At 50.0% G+C, this 18,774-nt stretch overlaps 2 protein-coding genes across 5 annotated transcripts in view; one reads left to right on the forward strand and one right to left on the reverse strand.

The window, feature by feature from the left end:
* Nucleotides 1–5,215: 5,215 nt before the first annotated feature.
* On the forward strand, nucleotides 5,216–6,977 carry TMDD1 (transmembrane and death domain 1). Its single transcript, XM_024992351.2, has one exon. It carries the CDS (start codon nucleotides 5,228–5,230, stop codon nucleotides 6,128–6,130), a length of 903 nt encoding a protein of 300 aa, XP_024848119.2. The 5' UTR covers nucleotides 5,216–5,227; the 3' UTR covers nucleotides 6,131–6,977.
* SCN8A (sodium voltage-gated channel alpha subunit 8) overlaps nucleotides 6,966–18,774 on the reverse strand; it is a 198,001-nt gene continuing 186,192 nt past the window's right edge. For 3 of the 4 annotated variants that reach the window (XM_059886569.1, XM_024991947.2, XM_059886568.1), the window contains 2 exons: nucleotides 16,816–17,086; nucleotides 6,966–13,531 (listed from right to left, as the gene is read on the reverse strand). In XM_059886569.1, the coding sequence (XP_059742552.1) occupies nucleotides 12,384–13,531; nucleotides 16,816–17,086 (1,419 nt within the window). In that variant the 3' untranslated portion in view covers nucleotides 6,966–12,383. The remainder of the gene's footprint in view (nucleotides 13,532–16,815; nucleotides 17,087–18,774) is intronic. The other variant, NM_001193102.1, reaches the window with a different exon arrangement.

The raw sequence follows: 18,774 nt of genomic DNA on the forward strand, positions 1-18,774 counted from the left end.
GTTTTTGTTTTTTTTTTTCCCGTGGGAAGGAAAATGCTTGTGCTGGGCAGAGAGATGCCATATGCGCTGTGTACTCAGGTTTTTTCCTATTTATTGTGGACGGGAAGCTCGCCATCTCTGCCCCGCGGAAGACTGGCCCCGGGGCCTAAGGAACTCCTGCTCTCTCGCCACAATCCTTTTGTCTCCTCGCTGTCTGAATGGCTCCCTCTCCTTTCCCCTCGTCTCCCTTTCTCTGCTTCTGGTAGTTTTCTTTCTCCGTCGCTTTGTCACTAACCATACACCCTTCTCGCTCCCCGCCCTGTCTCTCCATCACCTTCAGTGCTTCCGTTTCTGTCCCTTGCTCTCTAGCCTCTCTGTGTCTTGGTCCCTCTCCCTGCCTTCTGTCTCACATTCAAAGACTGCAGTGTCCCTTTGCGGAAGATCCGGAGGTTAAGGGGCTGAGGAGGAGGGGGTTCCCTTCACCCCTTATCCCTCATCCAGCTGAAACCTTCGGTCTGTGGGAGTCAAGCAAAAAAGAAAAACACCCAAAGAAGGGGGTTTTGTTGTTGTTTTTGAGGAGGAAAATTCCAGAAATGTAGCTTGTTTAATATTTTAGGCCTCTTATTTTTTTAAGATGTGTAGAATTTGCTGTTTTTCTTTTGACAACTCAGGAAGAAACTGACCTCAGAAAGAATGTTAGATTTTGGCTGCTTTCCTGTGTGTGTTCCCCCCACCCCCAGCCCTTCAACCCCTTCAGCCCTAGGGAAGCAGATTCTCAGAAGACTCAGAAAGTGAGACCTGAGGGGAAGGGGAGAGGAAGACCGAGAGGCCACACTCCAACCCCTGCGCTTCTTGGGACAGAAGCAGAATGTATTGCAGGGGCCGCCTCCTCAGGGCCAAGGTTGTAGGCAGAGGTGATGAGGACTGAGTTGCGGCATTTGGAAGGAGGCAGGTCTTGCTCCCTTCCTGCTGCTCTTCCTGTAGGCCCCACCCCTCAGCTGAGTGGGGTGTTTTGTGTGCGGGGTTGGTTACCCAGAGTTGGGATGCCCTTGCCCACCGCCTGCCCCAGACCTAGCGGGTAGGCTGAGAGGGCCCAAATGGGAACGTGAGCCGGGTGGAAATTCCCCAGAGAGGTCATCCCACCTGGTCCCTGTCTAGGCAGAGGTCTCCTGTAACTTATGCTAAGAAGATTTCCTCCAGAGGGAAGGTAGTCTGGCCATAGGTCTGATTGGGCACAGAGTTCACTGCAGACTCAGCCTCCATGGTCTGCTGGGAGGCTCTGAGGAGGGGTGAGTGAGTGTGTGTCCATTGCAGGAGAAGGTTCTTAGGGGACTCTTACCTCTCCTGTTCTCTTAGGGTCCTAGGTCTAGAACTCCAGGGGCTATGAGAGGGTGAAGGAGATGGGCAGCTGTGTTCCCCTGAATAAAAATTGGACTTTTATTCTCAGTCCCACCCAAACTCTCCACCAGAGGCCCAGGCTTAGGCACCCTTCCTTGTGAGAACTGTATTCTTTTCCCACCAGCTTTCCTGTGATGGGGCTTTGGGGTATTTTGCCCCCCCCCCCAACTCTGTTGAGGAGCCCATTTAACAACTCTGACCTTTGGTCCAGAGGTGGGGAAACAAGCCACCACCCCACTTCTCTCTCCCACTACCCTAGCCTCCCTTGTTTCTCACCACCTTGACAGCTCCTCCAGTGTCTCCCACCTCCCACTCCCAGCTGGAAGGAAGTCCAAGGGGATGTTTCAGGTGCCAAGGTGCTGAGGGTCTGTGCTGGCCTAGGAGTGCTAACAGGAAAGCAGCTCTGTTTTCTCTTCTCCCTCCCCGCCTTGGTCCCTGACCTTCCTTCTGCTCCTTGGAGCTGGCTGGCTGAAGGGCTACGGTGCCTCAAAAGCAGTGGGTGCAGGGTCTTGGCTGTGAAAAGCCCATGGGGGGAGCAGCGAGTGAGCAGGTTCTCTCAGGTGTGTGTATGTATAAGGGGGGTGGGTGGGTGGAGGGCACTGGGGAGGGGGTTTGGGATCTCAGCCATCCCTTCAAGAGGTAGACAGCTCTTGGGGTTGGGGGGGGAGCTCACTGACTGAGGCCCACGGCCCCCACCGCCTCCTCTACTGGCCTTGGGGAGCTTTGCACAGGGAGACAGCCCCCAGTCTACTAGCACTACCTCAGGGCACTGGGGCGAGTGGGAGAAGGGCAGGTCCAGCTCTGGCAATGTGGGGGGGGCATACCAAAGAATCCAGGGGCAGGGATGGGGGGAGGGCAGGCTGGCTCTCTTCTTCCTTTACCCACGTTGGGGTTGGGGTCCTCCCCTCCAGCTGTAACCATTTCTACCTCATGTTGATGCGTGTTGTACATGGATGTATTTATCTCCTGTTTGATGACGCTCTGCAGTTCGGTCTGTCTACCTCAGAAGAGACTGTATTTTAAAAGAAAGTATGACACAGTATTAAAGCGATGACACGTGGTTTCCAGAGGATTTCTTGGGGGCAGCAGGATGTGGGGAGCCCTCTGGGAAATGCTTGAGCTTCCAGGTCTGCTGGTGCCACAGATGTGGCTCTGTGGGTGTGTTGGTTTCTTCAGCAAAACATGACCATTCCTGTTACTGTGAGTGCCTAGCACACAAGTGAGGCCACCGGGGGAGAAACCTCTTGATCGGGAAGGTCTGCCTGCAATTCTGAGCTCCTAGAGGCTCAGTGTTGGGGCTGACTTAACAGCCTCTGAAGCATGAGTGATGAAGAAGGGCTTATGTGTTTGCTAAGTGAGTGAGTGAGTGGGTGAATGAATAGATGAGTGCTGAAGAGGAAGTTTCACTTAGAAGCTGGCCAGCAGCCCTTGGCCAGAGCTAGGATCATATTCGTACTCCATCCTTGGATGGAGGGAAAGGGGACAGAGGGCAGCGTGGGGACACAGTGTGATCTAGTCTTTCAGGTCACGGGATCCTTCGTCCACCACCATCTGCCAATCCCCAGACTCTGACAAGTCAGCATAAACTGGGACACGAAAAACTGGCGAGGAACATCTTGTTAAAAAGGCTGTATGGAAATGCCCATGTGAGGTTTGGACCCACAACTTCTGAGGACTTGAATGTGCTCAGCAAAATGATCAAAAATGCAGAAGGGACAGGGAAGCAGGCCCCCTGGCTTCCACTGGCCCAGGCTTAGAGCCTATCCAGGGCTTTCAGGAGCCAAAGCCTGCCCATGGCCAGATTGTATGAAGCAGTTTCTGCTTGGAGAGAAACAACTGGTGTTCCTGTGTGTGAGGGCTCCAGCGCAATGAACTACGGGTCAGCGACCCCAACCCTCTTGGCCCTTGGAGGTCCAGACCCCCCTCACCCTCTAGGTGGTTTATTGCACACCTACTCTGTGTAGACAGCACTCAGGATACAGAAGTGGTTAAGTACAGCCTCAGTTCTGGAGAGCCCACATTACCGGATGGGAAAAGCTCAACAATGGATCATTTGAAAATACAGCTGGATAAAGCTGCTCGAGGAGGGACCTTATCAAAATTTTTATATTCTCACATCTGGCACAGTGTTTGGTGCACATAGAAGACACTGAATAAATGTTGACTAAATCCTCGAATTCATTTCCAGGAAGTGTCCTGATGGAGGATGCACAGGTTATTTCGAGAATGCCCAGAAAAGACCCTAACTCGTGGTGGTGGTGGTACTGGCGCTGGGTCAGAACAACTTCCTGGACGGGTTTGGGTGGGTTCAGCTTGACAAAGCTATGGAAGCTGGCAACTGTACCATACCTGTGACTATAGTTACAAGAGCATAAAGTGAGGGCAAGAGTGAGGGGAAGGGAGGGGAACAATGGGACCACAAGGCTGCACCAGGAGGCTCTTCCATGCCCCTGAAGAGCTGAGGCTCCTCCATGAAGCCTGTGGGGGGTGGGTGAGGAGGGGGGTTAGTTGCTGGTGGACAAGGACTGATTTGCAAGTGAAGAGTTCACACACCAATTCAACAAATCTTTACCTGAGCACCTGTTATGCACTAGTTGCTACAGGGACAACAGGTAGCCCTTACAGTCAGATGGGGCCGCTTCCCAGGCACAGCGATAAAGAGTCCACCTGCCAATGCAGGGGACGCAAGACAGGTGGGTTCGATTTGTGGGTCAGGACGATCCTGTGGAGGAGGAAATGTCAAGCCACTCCAGTATTTCCTGGAGGATCCCATGGACAGAGAAGTCTGGTGGGCTACAGTCCACGGGGTCACAAGGAGTTGGACATGACTCAGCACACACACAGTCAAATGGGGGAGACAGTATGAAGGCAGAGCTATAGGGTGCTGTGGGAGCAGATGGGGGTGCCTAGAGAAGACACAGGGCCAAGGGTGTGGGTGGGAGGCAGGGAGGGCATCCCAGAGAGGACTTGTCAGCTGAGCAGTGACTAAGGCAGAGCGGAGAGTGCAGTCCAAGATCTAAAGAAGCACCTGAGCTGAGCTTGCTTGGGGAAAGGAAGCGAGTTCAGTCCCTGTGTGTGGAGGCGGAGTGGGGACTTGAGGATCACTTACTGTGTCCAAACAGAGCATGAGGGTTTGGATGCACTGCGGGAGGACAGGAAAGGGTAGAGTCTCTACATATTTAGTAGGTAATAAGGCTTCCCATGTTGGCTAGTGGTAAAGAACCCGCCGGTCAAAGTAGATGTAAGAGACTTGGGTTCGACCCCTGGGTTTTGAAGATGTCCTGGAGGAGGGCAGGACAACCACTCCAGTACTTTTGCTTGGAGAATCCCATGGACAGAGAAGCCTGGTGGGTAACAGTCCATGGAGTTGCAAAGAGTCAGACACCACTGAAGCAACAGCATGCAGGTAATGAGAAAATTTGGGGATTGATTGGATATAGGAAATAAGAGTAAGGGGTCTAAGGCTTCTGGTGGAGGGTGAGGGGCGGTAAATGGGATACAAGAGATGTTGGAGACCTACTAAGTTTGACAGAAATGGGCCAGCCAGGAGGCCTCCAGCGGGCATTTCAATATAAGGGGCCGGGATCCTAGCCTCCAGTCCCCCTACTGATCCCTGGGTATTGAAAACTCACTTCAGCCCCCGGGGTTTTGTGAGATCTTCCCCTCGAAACTCCTGTTTCTGGGTGTTAGGAGATCTTCCTTCTACAAGTTGTGTTGGAGGACCCCTTTCTCATCCCTGGATGTGGGAACCTCGTTCCTCCCACCCATCCCTGGATGTTGGCGCCCCTCCCCCACCCGCGGGCATTCGGAGCTCCTCCCCCCACAGTCGCTGGATCGCAGTCACCGCCCGATGATGGCGGCACGGGCTCCGGCGGGGGCCCTGGCGCTGGCGCTCTGGGTCTGGGCTTTGGCTCCGGCGGGGGCAGTGGACGCCATGGGCCCTCACGCGGCCGTCCGCCTGGCCCAGCTGCTAACCCCGGAGGAGTGCGGCCACTTCCAATCGCTGCTGAAGGCGCCGGAGCCGGACGTCGAGGCTGAGCTGGCCAGGCTTTCGGAGGACCAGCTGGCGCAGCCCGAGCCTGTGCCCACGTCGGCGATGCCAGGCCGACGGCGGCGGAGGCGCGAGGCAGCGGGGAAGCCGGCGGCCGAGCCTGCCGACATGTCCGACGGCTGCCGGGAGGGGCTGGCGGCCTGGCTGGCTGCCGAGGCCCCGTCCTTGTCGTGGGACCGCGTGGCCCGGGCCTTGCGGCGCAGCGGCCGCCCAGACGTGGCCCGGGAGCTGGGCAAGAACCTCCACCAGCAGGCAACACTACAGCTGCGCAAGTTCGGGCAGCGCTACATACCCACCGCCGACGCCCCCGCTGCCCCCGTCCCAGCCCCGGCCCTGCGTTCCCGCCGCTCCTCGGTCCCCGAGCCCAACTGGGACGAGCTGGAGCTGATCGTGGAGCGACTGCCCCAGGGGCCGTATCAGCGGAGCCCCGCGGGCTGGGCCGGGCCGCTGGCTCTGGGCTTCCTCACCGGCTTCGGGGGGGCGCTGGGCGCCGGGGCGCTGCTCATCCTACTCATTCCGTGGATCACCGGCGGCGATGGCGACTGGGTGCGGCTGGGCAGCCCCCGGCCGCCCACCCCGCCCCTGCTTCGGTCCGCCAGGGCTCCTGGCTGTGGGGAAGCGGAGCCACTCTTGACTGCAGAGCCGCTGGCGTCCCCGGCGGCCTGGGCTGCAGGCGGGCCCCATACTTCCTTGCCTCTGTGACTCCAGCTGTGAAATGGGAGCACAGACCTGGTGGCGTGCCGCTTTTGACATATAAAAGTTACAAAACACGTAAAGGTGGGAACGATCAGTTTATCTGTTGGTTGGAAATGACTGCATAGCCAGTGGGGCTGCCAGTGGAAGAGGAGGGGCTCAGGTGCCAGTCTGCGGGCTAGGGTAGGGGAGGCGGGCCCTCCCAATTCGCGTCAGCTTTAGTTCCTTCATCTTGCACTTACTCTTCCGCTAAGAGCTACCATTTATTGAGCACTGTGTGCCAGGCCCTAGGCTAAGCAGTTACATACATTATTTGTTAGCCTCTTTAGAAACCCAAGAAGGAAGGTGTTATCTACATTACACATAAGGAAATGGTCACAACTATTAAGTGGCACAGTCAGGTGTTTGAATGCAGAGCTGCTTTGAACCAAAAGTTTGAGCTCAGAGGGAAGGATCTGTGAGCAGCAATGGAGCTGGGGCAAAAGCACACAACGAGATGCAGAGCTTGTTTACTCTGAGGCCCTGCTGGAGCTGCGCCCACTTCCAGGGGTTGCTGTGCCCACTTCCAGGGGTTGCTGTCTCCAAGCTGCTTTCTCCACTCAGGCAAGGCCTCCTGAAGCTCTCCCTGGAGTCCCAAACTCTCCCTACCCACCTGAGTGGGTGGGGCACTGCCAGCCCCACTGAGGGAGCTGAGCCTGGGTGAGCCCCCACACCAACTTCACTCAGACTGTGCTCCCACCACGGAGAAGGACAGCAGATGCCTTGGGGTCCTGCTGGGTGGGCACCCCTGGGCCAAGGGGCTCCGGTGTGCGAGTAATGACAGAATGACAGGCCAGTCCAAGAGGAGAGTTGAAAACAAGATTGACGTAACCCTTTATTGCAAATTCTAAAGTAAAAAGATGTACAGTACAAAGTAAAATTGAAATTTCAGACTATAAACTTCCAATCCACTTATACATTCTCATTTCTCAAGCACTTCTGCCATTTCCGCATAAACGGAACAGGGAACAAGTCGAGTGGGTGAGGGAAGGAGATACAGCAAGGGTAAAAGAATTGTGTCTAGAACAATCACAAACCCCAGAAGCAAGTGAAAGGAAAGACATTTTCTCGACCTGCTGTCCTGGTGATGAGAAGCGGGGGTGGTTGGAGCAGTGCAGTTTAAAATGGCTCTCAGAATAGCAGCATTTATGGTACCATTTCATCTTCCGGAAGTCCAAATAAATACTTTGCCCTTCCCTAGTGCCTTTGCCTCTGTATCTCAAAAAACACTTTACAAAACATTTAGTTAAAGCCTCACAACACCCCTGTGAGGTAGGTCAGTATTATTATCCCCATTTTACAGACGGGGAAACTGAGGCACAGAGAGGTTAAGTGACTTGCCCAAGGCCACACAGCGAGTCAGTGGTTGAGCTAGGGATGGAACACAGGAGTTCTGTCCCTTCTCTGGAACCACTGGACCGCGCTCCCCTTTACCTATATACATTCTTCACACACACACACACCACACGTGCACACCCGCCCACCCCACCCCACTTAGCCTCTATGTACAGCAAACAGCAGTGGGGGGCAGGGGCAGGGGGTGCCTCAGGAGCGTTTTGACAGGAAATCTTGGTGCTCTTGGAAGGGGAATCCAAGAAAGCACAATGCTGAGCCACAGCCCAGATGGCAAAACTTGGGCCCCTCCCCACCCAGACTCCCTCTTCTCTCCTGATGTCCCCCCTGGCTGGCTAGCTGCAGCCAATTCTTTAGGGGGTGGGGGTACCTGAAAATGAACGAAGCTTTTTGCAAAACTTTGGGCAACATCTGAGAAAAGAAAGAGGCATCATTACAGAAGATGCCCAGGACTCAGTCACTAAGTCACAACCGTGGCCATCTAACCTCCACAGCAGGCCTGGAGGCTGGGGGCCGAGAGGGGAGGATGGGGACTGACCTACCAGCCATCTCTCTCCAGAGCGGAGCTCCTGGAGCGGACTAGAGTGGGCACTTCAAAATCCTCCTGAGTGTTCCTGGACTGGGAGACGTGGCCTAGAGAGGGGTGTCCCCAAAGCGGGGCGGGGTGGTGCCAATGAGACCAGCCGAGTCTGCTGGTTTGTGGGTGGGGGAGATGGAGGGCAGGGCCCAGCAGTAGCTAGCAGAGTGGAGGCTGTTGGGCATTGTGCTCGCCCGAGCTATGGGGCGTTGGAATGGTCTTCTTAAAATACTGGTGAAAAAGGCAGGAGTAAGGCCAGTCCAGCTGGGTTGGCTGGCATCATCTCTGGGGGCTCTGCCGGGGGTGAGGAACAGGTATCAATGGGCCTGGAAGCAGCGGCCCAGCAGGGGGAGGAAAGCCACACGCAGTGGGTGAGTGGGGACCTGGGGAGATCAGGACTTTGCTTTTCTCTCCAATCTTGGCTTTTTAGCCAGAACTTTGCAAGAAATCCCCATTTCTCTCCCTTTCGTTCCCCTCCTTTCCCCAGATGTGCTAAAGTCCCACTTCCCAGGTATTAAAAATATTGGGAGAGTCAAGCAACAAACGCACACCAAGACAGGCTTCCCTTGTACAGTAAAAAGGGTCATTTTTATTTTGTTTCCTTTTGGCTTATAGAAGTGATGTACTTTTCATCACGTCTTGGTTAGAGCAGTGCTGGCCTCCATGCATTCACTAATACACTAGTCTTTACTATTGGTCTTTTACAAGCTTACGTTGGTTGCAGCAAAAAATGAGAGAACTCTGGGCATCGCTGTTCCAGGGGCTTTGACTGGGAGTTTCTGTTAATCTCTCCTCAGTCAACTTCTGATGCCAAGAGTGGCTCATTCAGAGGGGTGGGTCCAAGGCAGCTGACTTGGGAAGTGTCTCCTGCTCTCGCCCTCGGCTTTAAATGACGGAGTCTCCTCATCCTAAGCAACAAGGAGGTTAAAGAAAAGAAGAGGGGAAAGTGTTTTTCACACACAAACCAGCAACCATGTCAGCTGCTGCTCGGTGGCTTTGGCTCTGCGTTTTAAATTAACAGCATCACACATGTCTTTTTGCTTTTTGTCCTTTTTTTAAAGGTGGATTCTGGAGTATAAATACTGCACCAAGGACCTGGCTACAAAAAATAAATATTTATATCATATTTATATATCTATATATATATATGTGCAGTGATACTGTGGCTGCTGCTGCTTTTTGATTGGCTTTGTTAATATTTGGCAAAGCGTTGCCACTTATCCACTGGGTGAAGACGTGCGAGAACGCCTTCATGACTCTTTCAGTTCAATGCCTGTTAACTGCGGGTGTAAACTGCTGGTGATGGTGTCACTTACTACCAAAGAAGTGTGGAGCAGGGCGGGTGAGTGCGAGAGTGCATGAACGAGTGGGTGGGTGGAGGGCCATCAGGTGGGGAGAAAGAAGGTGGGAAAAGTTTTTAGAAACAAACAACAAAAAAAGTGAAACTTCAAATAGAGTGGAGGTGGCTTCTTCCCTATGAAGCTGGCTGATGGGTGTCAGATACCAAGGCCTGTGTGTGTCACTGAGGAGACAGCCTGCTGGGTGGGGAGAGCAGGGCCTGGGGGAGGAAAAAAGGTCAGAGCTCAAAAAATCTCATTAATATGCTCTAGTAGCTTAATGACATCACTAGCACGAGCACTTGGAGGACGGAGCGGGATCTTATAGCTCTGTGGCCCATCTCAAGACCTAAGAACAAGAACAATTATGAAGTTTAGCCAAATCTTGCATAGAAGTGGTTAGAATTTATTGCACATTGGAACAAAAATATATATATTTTTTTGTTGTTTTGGAAAAGACCATTAGCAATAAAAAATTTTTTGTCTGTCTGTCTGGTTTGGGGATGTACATTGGCTGACAGCATCTAAATTCTAAGAAGAAAGAAAAGTATAAAAAATAAAAATAAACATGACAATGGCATAAGCCAGAAGCCATTTCCTATTTAATAAGTTAATACTTTGTATTTACAAAAAGGCATGCCAATAAAATAAAATGATATATTACAGTATTTATAATTCTCTTAAAAAGAATAACCACACGTCAGCTTCTGTTTTGTGCTGTTTACGATGTAGCCTGTACATGTTACTATACATTCATCCTAGCAGTTAGCAGGGTCACTGAAGAGAATGCCTTCCCAACCTGGAATCGGGTGTAGTACAAAAAGTTCTACGGATGACGTCGCAGAAGCAGGCTTCTGAGAACTGGACAGAGTTTCTAACGGTCCAGCAAGACAGGAAGCTCTGCTTACTGACTGGCTGTGGTTTGTTCTATGCAAAACTAGTCAGGTGGACTGTGAAATTACATCCAAAGTGCTCCTACTGCAAGGCCGATTGGTGTGTCTGACTATGGGTTGTTTTTTCCCCTCTACCGTATGGTTCAGGAAGAATTCATTTTGATTTGGTTTGCATGCTGAAGTCTCTCCTCATTCTTTGAATCGACTTCCTGACACATTCACCTGCAGCATCTTAGCTCTGAAATCTAGTCATCGGATGAGAAACCCCTGGACTAAGAACTCTCTTCCTGAAAGTGGGAGATAGAACAGAAGCTATGACGCTCCCCGCCAAAGCCACCCTCCAATGACAATGTGCAGGTCGCTAAGCAGATGGCGAAACTGGCTGAAAGGGAATGTGCTGGGGAAGCTGGAAGTTCTTAAGGATTCATATTAAATCGCTTTCTCATGAGAACCAGTGCAATAAAGAAATCAAGTGGGCTGGGTTCAGAGGCGGCTCCATCTCTCCTGAGGTCCCACCAGTGATCATCGATTCTAATAAGAAATGAAAGAAACCACAGCCATAGCTCAGCGCTGCTGCCCTCACTCACCTCTGTGGGTAAAGGAAGCCCTGCATGGTGCAAGAATGTGATGCGGGCAAGAGGAACTGTGCAGCAACTGAGCTTGTGACAACCACTCCATAGAAGAGAGAGGCCCGTTCGGAATATCTAAACCCCCTCCATGTGGACCCCAGCCCGGAGAAAGCCACAATGCAGAGGACATGATACAGATGAAGTGAGCACCCCTTTACCCCCAACGAAAGGTTGTTTTAAGTTCCCCAAATGACCTTCTAGAGATAACATGCTACTCTGAATAGCACTTTTATCTCTACCCCCCAAAAGTGTCAGTTCTCCAGTATGAAGGCTAAACAATCATCATAAATATTGCAAGATATAAATGAAAAAAATTTTTTTGATTTTTGTTTTTAGCCCTAAGATTTGGTTTTACAGTGACATTAATACAAGCCATTCGAGATCAAAGTTTCCCCACGTATGGGACACAGAGCAGCATTAAAGAGTTCATCTTTCAAAATGTGCAACAATGGCTGTATGTTAGAGATGTCTGTTAAACATACACACACAACGGATCCATCTGCTTGTTGGACTGGGTTTGTTTTTTTTTGTTGTTGGTGGTGGTGGTGGTCAATTGGTTGGTTATGTTTCCCTACCCAGAAGGTGTATGAAAGACTTCTAAGAATTCAGAAAGAATTGCAGCGGGCATGGAATGCTTACCATTTTTTCTCCAAATACAGTGAACGGTGCAGGGCTGGGTCCTGTCCAAAGGCTGACCCAGTGCAGGGGAGAGGGTTAGTAGTGTCCTGTGGTGTATGGTTCTCATGCATGACTCCTGATCACGGCATGCCATCATGCAAATCATTTCTACGCATTGAACGAACACAATGTTTGGAATCGGCCTGAGCAAGTCCTCCTCAGCCTGAAGAAACCTGATTGTTTTCCCCCACCCATCTCCAAACCACGTGAAGCCCATGTGGAGAAGATGCGGCATTATGTCAAAGAAACTGACAAGTAAATGACATGGGCTAAATGTGAGTGTGTGTGTTTTTCCTTTTTGCTGCTTAGCTTAACTAATGTAAGAATGCAAATAGAGTTTGCATGAACAAACAAACTTTTAAAGTGATGCTTTCTGCTTCTGAGAATCAACAAAATAAAAAACAAACAAAAAAAATCCATCTGGCTGCAACGGAAATACACTGGTCCCGGCAGCCTGACCTCTGTTTTATGTATCCTGTTAGTTTTGTCCTAAGTTGCATTGACTGATGTGGAACATGCAGTAACCACCTGCCCAAGCATTAGAAAATCTGTGAGTCCAGGGAGCAGGGTCCTTTGCCCTTGGCAGGTCACTGCTCAAGATGCAACCGTGGTACGTGGTAAGCAGACTACGTTTGGTATAGATCTTCGGGATAAAGTGTCTCCACAGCTGTTCTGCATTGATAATATTCAGAAGTTTGTAAACAATCTTTCACTTGCAAGTTTTAAGTCTGTACAATGTTGAATTTTTGCTTTCCTCTAACACTTGGATTCTCTGACCTCTTTTTGTCTTTTGGCTCTTTCCCTTCGTCCTTCCTCCGCCCGTTGCTGTTTCTCTTTCTCGGGTTTAGTCACACTGTCATAGGAGGGGAGGGAGGCTGTGGATGGGGTGCTCTCTTTTTTCTCCCGGTGTGTGCCTCCATTCTCCAGCTTATTGGAAGTTGTCTTTTTGCAGATGAAGCCCCGCCTGGCTAAATGTCCCCGGTAGGCACGCTGCAGGACCACTGCTGATACCTCCTCCTGCTTGCGCCGCAGCGTGGTCGTGATTGGCTCATAAGACACTTTGGAAGGATTGGATGCCACGAACCTCTCCTCCATCTGTTGCCGAAGGATGTCCAACTCCCCACTATCTCCTAGGACCCGCTTGGTGAAGGCAAAAAGGATGTCCAAGCAGTGGATGCGATCCCCGCTGACCATTGGCAGATCCATGGCGATGAGCTCAATGGTGTTGGGCTTGGGCACGCGGAGGGGATGCTCCAGGGCATCTGCAAAGTCTGCCAGCTTACAGTACTCGATGAACTGGGTGGCATCGGGGTCGAACTTCTCCCAGATCTCATAGAAGGTCTCAAAGTCGTCCTCGCTCAGAGGGTCTGCGCTTTCCTCTGTGGCTACGCTGAAGTTTTCCAAGATGATGGCAATGTACATGTTCACCACAATCAGGAAGGAGATGATGATGTAGCTCACAAAGAAGAAGATGCCCACTGAAGGGTTCCCGCAGTCTCCTTTAAAGCCACTCCCTGGGTGTTCCTTATCCAAATTGCAGTCAGGGGGGCGGTTTAGGATGGGCAGCAGGAGGCCGTCCCAACCAGCCGACGTGGTGATCTGAAAGAGGCAGATCATGCTGTTGCCGAAGGTCTCAAAGTTGAACATGTCATCAATGCCAGCCTCGTGCTTCACGTATGCAAAATTAGACATCCCAAAGATGGAGAAGATGAACATGACCAGGAAGAGCAGAAGGCCGATGTTGAACAGAGCAGGCAAGGACATCATTAAGGCAAAGAGCAGGGTACGAATTCCCTTTGCGCCTTTGATCAGACGCAGGATGCGCCCAATACGGGCCAATCGGATGACTCGGAACAGGGTTGGGGAGACAAAGTATTTCTCAATGATATCAGCCAGGAACATTCCTAAGAAGGGGAACGGGAGATAGGTTACTGAGATTGGAAATGCCCTTTCTCTTTACTTATGTCATCTGGCACTATGGAACCCTTAACTTCAAAGGACTTTATAGAGTGAGTGCCTTACTAGTCAATCTGAACTCTCATAATAAAAAAAATTTTCTCAAAAGAAAATCACATGTTTCAAACATATAGAAAAGCAGAGAAAACAACAGCACCCAGAGACCACATCTGCTTCCACTCATCACCTCCAGAAGCACCCACTATCCTGTAGATGGCATGCATCATCTCAGTGTCTTCATAATTTTGCTATGTATGAAAAATATAGGTAGCAGCCTACAAGGTTTAAGGAATTATACTGTATCTATCTTTCTAGATCTCTAATTTCCCTTAAATTTTTTTTTCTTCTAGATCTCTAATTTGCTTTTGAAACCTAATATTATGTTTCTGAGATTGATCTTTGGTATTAAATTTGGGTTTTGTTTTTTTTTTTCAGATTTGTCTGTGCATAACTTCCTGAGATGTTATGGATTCTTCTCCAAAATGCTGTCAAATTGCCACATTCACAAACAGTGAATGAGAAGTCCTGGCTCCACCCTGTGGTTGCAAAATCTTAGTCTGCTAAGGTCACCAATTCTCAGGGCATTTTCTTCCTGGCTCTAGAAAGACATTTTTGGTTTCTCATGGCCCCATGTCCCTATCCCACCAAACTAGCCTGCAAACTAAAGGGACTTCTCAGGAGTGGTTTTTAACGCACAGCTTCTAGATTTTGTGTTTAAAGTCATAAATCAGAAACCAGTATCAGCAGATAAAAATGTCAAGGCATTAATAGGATATGAAAGTAGGGGGCAAAACACACATATCAAAGGGCCTGTTTCTGTTCACATTCCTCCAGGGGCCCACCTCCACCAGACCACTTGCCTTTAAAACTACAAAGCGAAAATGGGAGGGTCGTGGAAGGAAGAGGCAATGAAACGGCTGGGAAGTGACAAAGAAGGGCGGCAGTGACACCATGTGCTCTTCCTCCAGTGTCCTCTCCTGCTTTAGAGCCCCCCCATGGGATAGTGTGAGCTTCATTTAAAGAAAGAAATATCCCCCAATCCTGGGGACTCATAAACACGGGGGCAGGGAACTGCAGAAGAGTTAGTTGAAGGTTTTATGCTAGGAAAGAGTCTTAACTCTCAGAAGGGACAAGGTGCTGGAAGTGCAGACTAGGCAGACAACGTGCTGGGGTCTTGTCTGGAGCTAGAATCTCGGGAGGCATTTGAACTTTCAAGAAAATCTACCTCAGCTGGCACCCAAGAGGACTTTCTCAGCTCTCCTCTGTTTACCTCTCAATTAAGTCATAACCAGCATAATGCAGGTGATGTCTGTGTTCCATATATGATGGAGAGGAGGCTTCAGAGAGAAGACGATGCCTGAGTAAGGTTTTGTAGGACCAATGTTTTATTGTGCCAGAGAAAAGTGGGGAGAGATAGGCAGGCAGCTATCGAGGCAGTGGAGTCAACTTTTAAGAGGTTCTCTAGGAGGTGCCTACAAGACCCAGTGCTGGGCTTCCCTGGTGGATCAGACGGTAAAGAGTCTGCCTGCAACACAGGAGACCTGGTTCAATCCCTGGGTCGGGAAGATCCCCTGGAGAACGGGATGGCTACCCACTCCAGTATTCCTGCCTGGAGAATCCCATGGACAGAGGAGCCTGGTAGGCTACAATGGGTCGCAAAGAGTCGGACACAATTGAGTGACTAAAACTTTCATTTTTCACTTTCTAGGGGGTGCCAGGGTAAGTTTTACCCCAACGCCTCTTAATTTAAAAAGATTTTTTCCTACACTTTTGTTTCTGAACAAATTAATGATATTAAAAAAAAATCCCAAGCATCAAGAGAAATACTTCTTCCTACTTCTTTTCAAGTACCATCTGAAAATAGGGGGCATGGTTTGATCTGTGGGTTTTCCATCCCACTCAGTGATGGGCGGGCAGAAAAAGTTCAAGAACAGTGGTCAAGGGCAGCATCATCCAAAGTGTGTTTGGTGGGAGGTTTCGGGTGTGGAGCTGAGGCCAGGGCCGGGCTTGCTTGCTCATCAGCTGCGTGTCTCAGTAACTGCTCTGTGCCTTGGCTCCTTAGGATATTTACAGGGCTGTTTGATGACTGCATGAATTAAAACATGTAAAGCGCTTAGAATGATGACTGGCACAGAGTATATTCCATTGAAGTCTGAGAAACATTATTATTACTTGAAAACAGGGTGTTGTGATTGGATAAAGGTGGGATGGCGTTTTAAATAGAATTCTTTACCCCAAGACTTCCAAGCGCCTCCTGTGGGCTAATGTGCCCTGTGACCCTCTGAAGGGAAATGCAACGTACAGTGTTGCCCAAAGTAGTTTCATTATGGGATTCTTTGCTTAAGGAGAAATACATGAGATTACACAACACATTTTTGGACATGGTGCTCTGGAGGACAGGACTAGACAGTGGGAGGACAGTTGCCTTCTGGTGGCCACAGTCACCACCTCAGCTCTGGGACCGGTTCCCTGTCTCGGGCACTCTGGCTCGAGTTACACCCACCTGGGACCAAGGCAGTGTGGCATCATTTGAGAAGCCTGTGAGGAAGGCAGGGAAATTTTGAGGAGGGTGGTCAATAGGACAGCATTTCCACTGCCTGCCAGGACACCAGCCCTTCCAGGCCCTTTGTTGGTTAAAACAAATGCCACAAAGTCACTGTTAAAAACCAACTTTTGAATTCTGTCTCTGCCACCTCTGAGTTGAGTGACTCTGGACATCTTCACAGCAAAGATAATAAAATACCTTGATTCCTGGGCTGTCATAATGAGATAACACAAGTGAAGAAACTCTCAAACTACTCAGCACCATAAAATTGTAGTAAATGAGTGTTGGCAACAGCCGAAGTGTTGACACAGCCACCATCACCAGAATTCTCATTAACATCCAATGTAACAATCTCTTACCAGGGCTTTTTTCACGTTACACTGCTACTGATAGATTTTAAAATACAATTTTTTTTTTCCCTGTTAGAATGTAAACTCTTTGAAAGCAAGAACCAAATCTAATCGTTTCCCCCTCTTCAACCACAGAATTTGGAATCCAAGACTACCGTGAACATTCACAGACACTCGCTGATCCATGTCAGCGCTGTGGGCAGCCCCACAAGATGACTGAGGGCACCGTGGGGGTAACCCTGCGGGCCCCTCGGCCGCATGTCATTCGCTGCACTCCCAGGAATCCCATCCTCAGGGTCAGCCGGGTCCCCTCCCCTGCCCCTCCTGCCCCACTCACCCACAATGGAGAGGATGACCACCACGAAGTCGAAGATGTTCCAGCCAATGGTGAAGTAGTAGTGCCGCAAGGCAAACATTTTGAGCACACACTCACAGGTGAAGAAGATGACGAAGACCAGGTTGATCCAGTAGAGGATGTTCTCCATCTGCTTGCTCTGAGTATCTGTCTCCACCATCATCGTCACCATGTTAAGGCAAATGAGCATCATGATAACAATGTCGAAGGCTTGTTGAGTGACAAAATCAAAGACGATCCCTTGGATTTTGTTCTGGGTGGGGAGGGAGGAAAGACAGAAAAGGCTTCTTGAAAACCTTCCCCAGCAGACTGTGGGAGCTGCCTCCCTGTGAATCCAAGTTCTCTCTGTTTTCTCGGTTGCAGTGCTGGCTGGCAGCAGGAAATGGACAAAGACTACTGTCAACGTTCCCTCATCAAGAGCTCTTTGAAATCACCACTCTTTTCTTTATGCCATCACATGCTTCCGTGTGCCTTCCTGCGTCTCCAGCTGTCCCTTTTTGGTCTCATTTGCCGGCCATTTCTGCTCTCCCTTCATCTCTTCTTCCTTCCCTGGAGAGCTCACGTGCCATCTTTTCCTACTGCTCACACATTACCTCTACACTTAGTTTCCCAAGCGTTTTCTCGTCCAGCTTGTAGCTTTCCTCCGAACTCCTGGGCTGTTTGCTTGGCACTGCATAAGCATCTTGAGCTCAACAAGTCCTTTCTCCCACCATCCCCCAACCTGCTCCTTTCTCACTGCGATTATTCATCCAGTATCTAAGCCAGAAATCTAAGGGTCATTCTTGCTCTTCCCTTTCCCTCATCCCTCATTCAATGCACTGCAGACCCTGTTGATTCTTCCTTGAATTCACCCACTTCATTCCATTCCTGTTGCCCTACTCTAGCCTAAGCCACCACAGTCTTCCCTCTGGACCTCTAGAAGGGTCTCCTGATTGGTCTTCCCGCTTATTCTCTTGCCCTTATCCAACACAGTCTCCACGCAGTGGCAAGTGTCGATTACTTAAAAACAGAAATGGATCACATCACTCTCCTACTTAAAACCTCTCACCGGTTTCCCATCAGGCTTGCAACAAAATTCCTCTGGTTAACCTGGTTTAAAAGTGCCTACCACAGTCTGGTCTTGCTCACCTCACACCCCCCACCTCTAGTTCATCACCACCTGGCCACACTAATATTTCCCACTTTTAAGGCCTCATTTGCTTTTCCAGGATCTTGTTCCCTGGGATTCTGACTCCTTTTCATCCGCTCAAATAGACCCAACTCTGTTGGAAGAGATCCTCCACGCCAGGCTTCCATTATTTTCTATCATGGTCCTTCAGTGCATTTTTTTTTTCTCACAACATTCCACATTTTATAATTACTGTTGGTTACTTATTTATTATCTGTAGCCCCACTATACTGTAAGCTCCATGATGGTGGTGTCTAAATTTGATCACTTTTTGCATAGTGCTTGGTACACAGTAGGAGATGTGTAACTATTTGTGGAATAACTATTAACACTTCCTACCACACTGAGCATTTCTGTTAGTGGGGGAGAAAACACACGCAGGCTCCCATGTACAAAGTACTGAACAGAGCTTTAGAAATGTCAGCCCTCTTCCATTCCCTTTGGCCACACTTCTATCACACTGTGGAAACTAACATCAAAGAAATAATAGAAAACGTTCTCTTTCTTAAGAGCTCCCTGATTTTTTGGGGCACCTAGGCACTTAAGCATATGCTTCTTCTTAGGATTACTTAACTTGGTGGTTTTCAAACTGTTCTGCAGTGAGGAAGGGCTTTCCTCGCCCTCAGAAATTGGGGAGAGGAGGTCGCCAGGAATAGGGTGGGGCTAAGTCAGGAAAAGGCTCTCAGACATCCATTCTTGTTTTTTGCTCTTCTCAGAAGACTGGCCCAAAACTGGGACTCCCCTTCTTGACTCAAACAAAATAGCCCCACTTT

Source organism: Bos taurus, chromosome 5 (genome assembly GCF_002263795.3).
Source record: "Bos taurus isolate L1 Dominette 01449 registration number 42190680 breed Hereford chromosome 5, ARS-UCD2.0, whole genome shotgun sequence".
Lineage (NCBI taxonomy): Eukaryota > Metazoa > Chordata > Mammalia > Artiodactyla > Bovidae > Bos > Bos taurus.